Source organism: Spermophilus citellus (assembly GCF_964194105.1).
Source record: "Spermophilus citellus genome assembly, chromosome: 5".
In the NCBI taxonomy this organism is placed as follows: Eukaryota; Metazoa; Chordata; class Mammalia; order Rodentia; family Sciuridae; genus Spermophilus; species Spermophilus citellus.
In genome coordinates, this window is record NC_138186.1 from 18,656,901 (window position 1) to 18,667,770 (window position 10,870).

General features: G+C 51.0%; 1 protein-coding gene across 1 annotated transcript; it reads left to right on the forward strand.

The window, feature by feature from the left end:
- The first annotated feature begins 1,577 nt into the window (after positions 1–1,577).
- On the forward strand, positions 1,578–10,612 carry NRN1 (neuritin 1). Its single transcript, XM_081296517.1, has 3 exons — positions 1,578–1,856; positions 6,066–6,210; positions 9,397–10,612. Exons 1-3 carry the CDS (start codon positions 1,802–1,804, stop codon positions 9,623–9,625), a joined length of 429 nt encoding a protein of 142 aa, XP_081152643.1. The 5' UTR covers positions 1,578–1,801; the 3' UTR covers positions 9,626–10,612.
- Positions 10,613–10,870: the final 258 nt, after the last annotated feature.

Genomic DNA, 10,870 nt, shown 5'->3' on the forward strand with positions numbered 1-10,870 from the left:
CGCCCCCCTCTCCTTATTTTGCACCTTTCTCTCCCTTTCTCTGTCTGTGCATCTCCAAATGACTGTGTATGGGGAAGCCAAGATGGGCATGCAGTGGCACACTGACTGGAGAGACAAATTTCATGCCATATCCCCTTAATCCGTTTGTATTTCTACCTTATTTCATAGCTTGACATTCTCTCATATGCAAAATGTGGGAGAATCGTTTTTCTCCCCCCCCCCCGCCCCAGTCTTAAGGGAAAAGTTATTCGATGCCTTCTGTAGTATTTCATCAAAGAAATTAGAATTTTAAGCTTTGGTGAAGGAATTGGGAGTGGGAGACAGCGCAGAAAAAGAAGTAAAAAGAAACCCAAAGCTTAACAGCGTTTAGAAAGGAAATAACTATTTTTCATTCTCGACTGAGTGTGTCTTCTGCAGCATTTTGCACAAATGCAACTGCAGAACCATTTCGTTGCAGATTAAGTAGGCTGCGTCTGCACAGGGTCTGTGCAGGATCTTCAAAAGACAGTGCAGGTGTATACGGGTCCGGGTGTGCGTGTGCGTACGTGATGTACGTGTGTGCGTGTGTGTACGTGTGAGTGGGACCCAACCCCAAGAAACGCATCAAGATCAGAAACAGGAATGCACACTGGCGCTTGCCTTGGAAATTTCCTAAAGCGCTTAGAGTTTGTAAATCACTAGTATCCGAAAAATTGTCAGCGGAGGCTCTCTCCCGGTGCCCTGCCCCCCCAAATATAGGTGTCCGCGGTGTCTTGTGAAGCAGCCTTTGGCCCAGGCGGGTCTTGTGAGTGGTGAAATCCACAGAGGGCACGCTGTGTATATTTTGGGGGTCCCACGTGTTCGGCCCAAACCCCTGGGGCCTGGGCGTGTGCGCGCGCTCGCGTGTAGTGTGTGTGGGCGTATGTGTGTGAGTGTATGCTCGTGCCGGGGGCCGAGCTGTGTGCTCACGCGCTCCAAGCTGCGCCCAAAGCTCAGCTGCAGGGTTGGAGAAAAAAGAGGGTAGGCAAGTGCTGGGGGCGGGGGGCGGGGTGCGGGAGGCCGATTGGGGGCTTTTGAATTGATGGAGTTGGCTTAGCCGCTTTTCGCTCTCCGGCTTGAGCTCCTTTAAACCTCGCTGCTGCTTCGTAGGAAGGGGGCTGGATTCACTGTAGCTGCTGCAGGAGGGGGAGCAGGTTGAAACAATCGAGTGGGCGCGCCAGGACTCCCCGGCTCCAGGCGGGGAGGGGAGAGGGAGCCCCCATTCTGCGCAGGGAGGGGGCGGGGTTGGAGGGGCCCAGCAGACCAGGAGGAGGCGGGGGCGGTCGCTGGGATGGGGGAAGCGGTCACCCCCAGGAGACAAGATTTCGTTCGGATCGCACATTAATTGGAGATATCTGATTAATTTGAGCTTCTGATAACTATAAATGGCGATTCTCTACCAAGGTGTCTATATTAAAAAAAAAATCGTTCCGTGTCATCCCCCACGTCAGGCCTGCTCGTGGGCGTGAGGCTGTACTTCCTCCGCCCCCTCCTAATGGAGTGAACCATTCCCAGCTCTTCCTCTCTCTCTCTCTCTCTCTCTCTCTCTCTCTCTCTCTCACTCTCTCACTCTCTCTCTTTCTCTCTCCCTTTCTCTCTCTCTCCACCTCTCTCTCTTTCGGTCTCTTCCTCGCTCCCTCTCTTTCTCTCCTCCCTCTGCCTTCCCCGTGCATAAAGTCTCCGTCGGAACTTGTTGGCAATGCCTATTTTTCAGCTTTCCCCCGCGTTCTCCAAACTAACTATTTAAAGGTCTGCGGTCGCAAATGGTTTGACTAAACGTAGGATGGGACTTAAGTTGAACGGCAGATACATTTCACTGATCCTCGCGGTGCAAATAGGTAAGTGGCCGCCCGGACCGGCTCTCTCGGCGGGCAGCCGGAGACAACCAGTCCCGGCCAGAGGGGCGGACGCGCCGACCGGCTGGCCCTGCAGCCACCCCGGGGTGCAGAGAAACCTGCAGAACCCCGAGGGGGTGGCGTTGGCTCCCGAGGACTTGGGCGTCCCGGGTTGAATTTTTCTAAAGAAAAAGAGACTCCAAACGTTCTCCAGGAAAATTGTGCGGCCGGCTGGCCGGTGGTTTTTCCAGAGGAGGTCCACCGTCCCCCTCGCCGTTTTCCTCCAAAGCGCCCATCCATTTTTGCTTTCCTATCTGGGGTGAGACCCGGTTGGGTGCGCTCTGGGGCAATGCATCGCATCGGGCCCCTGCGATACTGCAAGATACTATTTTTGAAGGGTCGAAAGGTGAATTCAGGAAAAAGATGGCTAGCCAGATAGGACTGGAAAGTTTTATGTGCAGAAAGCGAAGATATTCCAGGGCTCCGCTCAAACTGCTGCATTTAGAACTTTGTCATTCTCCCGCCCCCTCCCCCCATATCCTAGCTGCAGCATTTACACCGGGCACCGCAGACTCGGTTCAGAAGCAAATCGAGAACGACCAGGAACTCTAGATCACATATTTTATTATGCTTACCATTGAGGAGGGTAAACTGAGCCAAATATACGTGAATATACTTTTTGAGACACGTTTGCCTGTTACTTTATCCAACACTGTCTGCATTTTGTACATAGGAAATGGTTAAGAAGTGTTTGCAATATGTCATGTCGGGTGTTTGTTATTTCTGTTTGGGGTTGATTGTGGACGGATTTATTGAGTCACCATTTTATGTTAAGGAATGTTGAGTTGGTAGTTACACTGCCATGGGGCTTTTTAAAGTTTACATTTTTTTTCCATCCAGAATGCAGAAGACATTATGGGAGCAGGCATTAGAAAAATTCCTTTTTTGATGCTGGTTCAGAACATTAATTAACATGGCCTAAAAGTGAAAGTGAAGCAGGTTATTAATAGAATGGACAAGAGAAAAAATAGAAACTCTTCAAACGGTTTTTTTTTTTTTTTTTTTTTGGAGATGGAGGGAATTGTTATCTCCTATGAATTCAGGCTGTAGCATTCTTCTTTGCAGACAAATCCTTGCAGTATTTTGGTGGGGGCTGCTTTAGGGAATTGGTTTGGGGCAAGAGAAAGAATACAAAACAATTTTTCTGTATGAGAAATGTGGAGGACACAGTATTTGGGGTTCTCTGGACATTAAAATTGATTCTTTGCAATGGGATTTTATGCACTTAACATGATTTTGAGGGATCTGGGTTTTGTTTTGTTTTTATTCCCCAAGAACATTATAGGATGTTAGTGTGTGTGTGTGTGTGTGCAGGATGTTGCTGTTTTCTTTTAATTCTAAGGAATGACTTAATGCTTCCAGTCTGGTTGATTTGAATATTTGACATTAGTTCAAAGAGCTGCAATAAATAAAGAACATTTCTAAAGGCAGCAAATCCCTTAAATGTTGCAAATAATTGCATGTGGCATTTTGCAATTAGCCGGAGAATTTTTAGGGAACAGGAGAGGTAATTGTTTTTGAGACAGGGGTTTTAATCCGAGAAGGTTTGTGCTGTTTTCTCAGTGGGAAATAACCTTACTTTGAGGGTTAAAAAAAAAATTTAAAAAGCAGTTGTGCATGAGGGATGTGTTTTGAACACATGACCCTCAGACTGAAAATGACCGCTTGTAGGCTATGGAGTTGAAATTGAACGTATTTTTTTTCCCTAATGTCTGCCCTTTCCTGCACCAGAGCCTCAGTCTTTATTAATTCATGCCTGGGAGCTGTCCCAAATCACTGACATTTGGCAAGAAAAGTGGGGGTTGGGGAGGGGCGGAGAAGAGGAGAGAGTGGTGAACGAATGAAGATGCGGTGGGAGGAAGTTTGGAATGAATGAGAGGTCGAACGAATGAATGAACGAATGGAAACCGCACAAGACAGGGACGCAAAGGAGGACAGAGAAGGAGCCCGAGTTGCCTGCCCAAACTTGCAGAAACCGGGTTCAGAAAGGACTGCAAAAGGGACACGGGCTGCGACCTACTAGGGTCGCGTGCACCTGCAAAATCTGTCCCGTGCACAGGCTCTGGCCTCCTGGTGCAGGCTAGAGCCCAAGGAGTCAAAGTTGCAAAATACAGAAAATTTCACGACTTCTTATTTTACACACGCACACACTCACACATGCGCGGTTTGCAGGGTCTTCTCTATAGCAGCGCCTAGAAAGATAACGTGACAGAACGCTTCCCGCCCCCAGCGAGCCCCAATTCCCGTTTTAAAAATTGTCAGTGCGTCTTAGGGGCCTCTTTTTCGACACCGAATTTTTAGGGGTGGAGGTAAGGGGTGAGGAGAGACCTGGGACAGAGCAGGAGAGTGATCTGTATTTTGTTTCTTCTCTGCAACGCTGTGCGTAACGTAGAAGAGGATGATGCATAGGGTTGATTCCACTTTGAGTTTTATTATCACAAATATTCATTTGTTCATGAGATACTGTCAGTGTTCCATTTGCTATTATTGTAGTCGCAAGGAAGGGCATTTAATTTTTGTGGAGGTTTCTGAAGGTTTACGCATCTGCCCCAGCTGAGGTCGAAGTTAACCCTGGTCCCTTCCCCAGCGTTTCCCGTTCCGGATTATAAAACGCAAGACCCGCCTCGCTCTTCCTGCAGCAATTTGTACACCGTGAGCTCTCGGAGGTTGCTGTGGGTTCCATCACCTTCCCCCTGGTCTGCGTCTGGCCTAGCGTTCGGGGACAAGAGGATGCGTGGGAGAGTGTGTGCGCGGGGGGAGAGGTGCATGGTCCTCCCGGGACACAATCACACGCGAGCGGCAGCGGCCAGGACACTGCGGAGGAGGCTTGCGCACCGAATCCTGGGAGCTAGAGGCCGAGCCACCCTACATTCTCCCCTCCCCAACCGCGCAGATTTGGGCTTCTCTAGCGCTTTCCTGGAGCCCCAAGTGTTCCTGGCCGCTAGGTATCCAGTCTCAGGCTGGTTTCGTTGGCCTTAGGGTGGAAAGAAATGGCCACCGCAGCACCCGCAGGCCTGGAGCCTGTTTCTGGTCCGGAGCCTCGGGGTTTGGTGGACTTGAGTCCAGGAGCAAGGAACTCTGTGCCGCCCGGGTTTTCTCCTCCTTCCATCTTGCATCCCGTCCCCCCACCCTCTGACGCAACTTGGAGCTAGAGGCCGCGAGTCCCAGGAGGCCGCGAGCTGGGCGTTCAGCAGCCTGTCTGGGACCTGGAGAGGAAAGGTCTAATTCCGCTGCTGTCCCGAGTGGTGGCGGGCCTTTCCCGGGATGTGAAGGGTGTGTGGGGAGGTGAGTGGCGGACAGAAGCGGTGGAAGGAAGCAGGGAACCCGAGATAGTGTAGGTGACCTGGGGCCACCCGCGCAGACACATCCGTTCCCCGGCCTGGCTTGTGGCCCTGACTGCCCGGACAAATCAATCGCATTGGGTCTTGAGAAATGTAAACTGCCTTTTTCTGTGGGGCAAAAGCGAGTGCATCCAAGGGTCTCTCGCGGAACAGATTCCACGGTAGGCATCGGTTTTATAATGAAACAATCCATTTCGGTGACCTCCAGTGGCTTCCAGAGACTTTATTCATCCATTCATTCTGAGCACCCACCGAGGACCGCGCGCCCAAGGGCTATTGGCGGGAGGTGGCCTCGGTTCCGATGCTTGCCCCCAAGTCCGTCAGCCTTCCTAGGCTAGCCTCGCCTCTGCACTCTGTTGTCCAGACCCCCTCTCTGTCCTCAGAAATGGAGGATTACACTGCTAGAGATGTGACGGGGCTTGCTGGGGGAGTGTTGGGAGACGAAGGAGGGAGTGAGGAGACCGAGAAATAAAAGAGATGAGGGAGGTGAGAAAAGGGGGGCGATAGAAACAGAAAAAGATACAGAGCGCGATTCAGGAGGGAGCTGGAAGGAATGGACTTTCCTCTCTCCCACTCAACCCACAGCCGTTCACGCACAGACGGTGCGCACCAGAGTCGTGTTGGGTGGATATCGGCCATCCCCAGGCCAAGTCTTCGGTCACCTTTGACATCGGTGCTTCCCGAGGCTGGGCCATGAGAGACACAGCTCCATGGGGCAAGGCAGCAAGAAGTCGGGGACGCCCGGGGCGGGCCTTGGGGCATCAGGGCAGGGTCAAGGCGCTGCTGACCGGTGTACCCTCCTCCCCCGCAGCGTACCTGGTGCAGGCCGTGAGAGCAGCGGGCAAGTGCGATGCGGTCTTTAAGGGCTTTTCGGACTGTTTGCTCAAGCTGGGCGACAGTATGGCCAACTACCCGCAGGGCTTGGACGACAAGACGAACATCAAGACCGTGTGCACGTAAGTGTCCTCTCTGGTCATCTGGGGTTCTCTTCTGGGGGCGCTGCTGAGGTCAGAGTGCCGCGCCTCCCCGCCTGAGCTCAGCGTACAGTGCCAGAGTAAATCTGCGCACTCTCGCCTTCTGGCTCTCACCCCCAGGCCAAGGCCTACGGACAAGCCTTCTGGTCTCTAGGCCCAGTCCTCTGGTTTAGGAAACTCCAGAGCCTGGGGTGGACTACAGAGAAAGAACCCCCACAGCGGCCTGATCACAGCTCCCAGCAGCCTCACGGGCTCACAATGAGGTGCATGCACCCAGTCCACCTGAGAGAAGGCCTGGGGCAAGGAACCCTGCTACCAGTTCCTCATTCTGCAGAATCTCTGCTTTGAGGCAAACTCTAATTATTACCTCTGTCAAGGATAAGTGACCTGCTGAATACCCTGAACAGTTGGTTTGGGTTTGAGGACCTTTGGGGGGTAATTCTAGATTTACCTAGAGGCTATAGTCACTGGCCTATTATCTCCACTTTCAGTGATATATGGCCCTTTCAAAACACATCAAGAAAATGCAGCGCAAGCAAGGAGGCCCTGGCTTCCAGTTTCTGGGAGAAGGGCTGAAATAATATTTTATTGTGTAGCAATGACTGCCCAAGAGGAGAATGTCTGGGCTGTCTGGTGACTGTGCTAAGTTTGTAGTCCTTTCCTAAACTAGAGGTAGCCATGCTCCATGCTTTTCCCACCCCTTCCCCTATCTGCACTGTCTCCTCAGATTGGCGAAGGCGCAGGCCCAAAGGAAGGGGAAAGAGACTTCATGACCAGGCCCAGCGGTGTTTGCTCAGAGATTAGCTAGAAAGTCTGCTCCCACTAGCAAATGAGGTAACCAGCACAGCACTGTTGCAGCGGACCTGGGACATTTTAACTGCTGCAGACCTTAGACATTTCCCCAACCTCTGCAACAGACACTGCCTTTATTTTTTTCAAAAACAGCTGCTTTCTGCCACCTCTATAATGACCCTTCCGATAAAGTCAAGGCAGGAGTATCCCTTATTCCCAGACGTTGAAATGACCATTTTCCAGGCTTTTCTTTTTATACTGTGAAGAAGTCTTCTCTCCCTAACTGGGAAGAGTTTATTTCAATTACAACTGAATGAAGGTCAATCATGCTACATACTTCCCTGAATACCCTATTACCCACCTGGAGCCACAGCAGCTAAGTGGCTGGTACCTTCTTATCAGAGTAGGAACAAATACTTAATTCCAAATGTCTGGTTAAAAGTAAGAATGTATCTCCTAAGGCATTACCTAATGTATCTCCTAAGGAATTACCAAAGCCTCTGCCATTTTCTGGAACTTTCAAGCTATTTAAATATTTTAGCAGGACTTTGGTCCTGGAAAACCTGGAGTGAGAAGGCCCCTCCCTGAGGTTGCAGGCCATAGTTGGGCCCAGGCCTCATTCACTTGGTGGTGCTAATTGTTCAACAGGATAAAGTGCACCTCTCCCTGCCCCCAAGTGAATATTTTTTTTCTCTAGGAGTGTCCCTCTTCTAGGAAGGCCCTATCCCCATCTTGGGGTACATAAAGAAAGCAGTAATTTAGAAATCCTTTGGGAGGTGCAATTACACAGGAGCTCCGAAGGAGAGCTGTCCCTGGGCTTCTTGGTGTGCCAAAATCTTGCTATGTATTACAATCCTGAAAGTCCTACACCCTGCCCTCCTTAGTCCTCATAAACTAGAGACTCAACAGGGGTCATGAGAAGACAGTCTGAACCAAGGCAACCCAACAAACATTTATAACTTCCCTATTAGCCAGAAGATGGGGTGGGAGTGCAAATAAGGATAAATCAAACACTATGGTTGCCTTCAACATGCTTACCATCCAGGCGGGCCACAGAAGAGGGAGAGAGGAGTACATATAACCAAACTGCCTGGAGGGCTGCTGCTGTTTTCTCTGACTCCCAGGGCCAGGGTGAAGTGGGAGCCAGCCTGGAGTTACCTAGACACACAGATCGACCCAGCTCCGAAAGGAGACAGCGCCCCAGGAATCGATCACGGCTTGGGATTATATTTAGTTTCGGGATCTATTTTGGGTTTTCAGAAGAAAGGGGGACAATAAAAAAAAGAAAGAAAGAAAAAAAAGAAAGACAGGTTGGATGAAGGTTGTGGGGGCGGGGCTAGGAGCCCAGCCCAGCCTGGGAGGAGGAAGTGCTGTTAAAAGCTCGGCGAGAAATGACCAGAAGGGGAGGACGAAGAGCCGGGTCCTAGAAGGCTGGCAACGGTGGGCATCGTTACACTCCGAAGGCGGTGGGGGAGAGGACCTCTGGGGTCTAAGCCCACCTGAAAGACTGGAAGAGGAAGCATGCAGCGCGCAGGCCTGGGGCGCTGGGGGTTGCCAAAGCGGGAGAAGGCCCTGGAGCAGGCGCCAGGCGCCAGGCACTACCACTCACCGACCTGGGCAGGGCAGAGGCAGGCAGGAGTCTCTGGATGGAATCTGAGCCGCGGGACTGTGGAGGGCAAGGCGGGAGGGCCTCGGAGGACCGAAGCAAGTGGAGAGGCAGAGAAAGAGGAAGTAGGGGGACCGAAAAGAAGAAAAACAGAGGGAAGGGGAAACCGAAGAGGGGGAAAATGAGGAGAAACGGGAAACAAAAGGCGGAGGTGGGGGTGGGGGTGGGAGTGGGAGAGATGGAGGGCGAAGGCGAGAGTACCGCAGCGAGGAGGAGGGAGACAGAAGGGGCGAGGGGGAGGAGAATGTGAGAAGCCAAGAGGGGAGGGCCCTACCCGAGCAAGTAACCCATCTTGCAAGCTAAGAGGCATTAATGGGCGGCAGCTTGCAAGGCTTAGCACTGTTTTCCCAGCCTTCCCCAAGGAGGGCGAGCAATCTGTTGGCGAAGGCCGAGGTGTGCCAGCGCAGTTGCAGCGGGTGCAACCCGGCTGCCGAATCCGCCACAGGCGAGCTAGAGGGGGAGCCACCTAGGTGAAGGGGCGCCCGAGCCGCTTTGACAGCGCTTCTGGCATGGGCCGAGGTCCGACGACGAGTCGCGACCTGGCGCAGCCCTAGAGCCAGGGCTGCGGCGAGCAGGTAGGAAGGGGCGCGCCCTGGCAGATGGGCGAGGAGGCCGTGCGTGAGAGGGGGAGTCTCCGGGGCGCGGGTCCAGGGTCCTCCCCGCGCCCCCAAATGATCCTGCTTCTTCTGTTTTGTTCTGTTCCTCGCCAGATACTGGGAGGATTTCCACAGCTGCACGGTCACAGCCCTTACGGATTGCCAGGAAGGGGCGAAAGATATGTGGGATAAACTGAGAAAAGAATCCAAAAACCTCAACATCCAAGGCAGCTTATTCGAACTCTGCGGCAGCGGCAACGGGGCGGCGGGGCCCCTGCTCCCGACGCTCGCAGTGCTCCTGGTGTCTCTCTCGGCAGCTTTAGCGACCTGGCTCTCCTTCTAAGCCAGCTCCCCTCCGCGCCCACCCACACTCACTCCATGCTCCCGGAAATCGAGAGGAAGATCCATTCGTTCTTTGGGGACGTTGTGATTCTCTGTGATGCTGAAAAAAAAAAAAAACACTCATAATAGGATTGTGGGAAATCCTGATTCTCTTTTTTTTTTTCTAATTTCGTTTGATTTCTTGTGTTTTAATTTGCCAAATGTTACCAATCAGTGAGCGAGCAAGCACAGCCAAAATCGGACCTCAGCTTTAGTCCGTCTTCACACAAAAATATGAAAACGGCAACTCACCCCCATTTTATTTTTAATTCTTAATTTTTTTTTTTTTTTTGGCAAAAGAATCTCAGGAACGGCCCTGGGCCACCTACTATATTAATCATGTTAATCACATGAAAAATGATGGGCTCCTCCTAATAGGAAAGCGAGGAGAGGAGAAGGCCAGGGGAATGAATTCAAGAGAGATGTCCACGTGGGAAGCATATGGTGAATAATTCACGCTCACGTCTTTCTTCCACAGTATCTTGTTTTGATCATTTCCACTGCACATTTCTCCTCCAGAAAGCAAAATGACAGATTATTGGCTTTAGGTTTTTTATGGGTAGGAGGGAGAGAGGAAGGGGTCGTGGCAACTCTGGCATCATGGTAAAGGGTGTGCGAAGCAATGCTGCTAAGGTCACTGAGGGGTTAGCTTTACCTGCTGTTGTTGATGCATCTTTCAAATCCACTGCCTTTATTTTCCCTCCTCTCTCGTTTTAGCTGTTACACATACAGTAATACCTGAATATCCAGTGGTATAGATCACAAGGGGGGGGGGATGTTAAATGTTAATCTAAAATATAGTTAAAAAAGATTTTGACATAAAAGAGCCTTGATTTTAAAAAAAAGAGAGAGATGTAATTTAAAAAGTTTATTATAAATTAAATTCAGCAAAAAAGATTTGCTACAAAGTATAGAGAAGTATAAAATAAAAGTTATTGTTTGAAATGGGGGTGTCGCTTTGTTTCCTCCACCAAGTTCTCTGGGTACCTCAAGGGACATACAACGCCGGGTGATCAATTAACTCACGTGTTCACAAAGTCACTGGATAACCTGAAGGTTTCAAGCAGATGCTCCTTAGCTAGGACTCCTTGCCACGACCCCCAAATTTCTCATTCTTGAAAAGGGGGAAGGGAAATTGTTTTAAAATGTAATCATTCAAAAGCAGAGGTCCCTTCTAGGTGCGGAGTGCAGAAACTGGGCTTGCGCG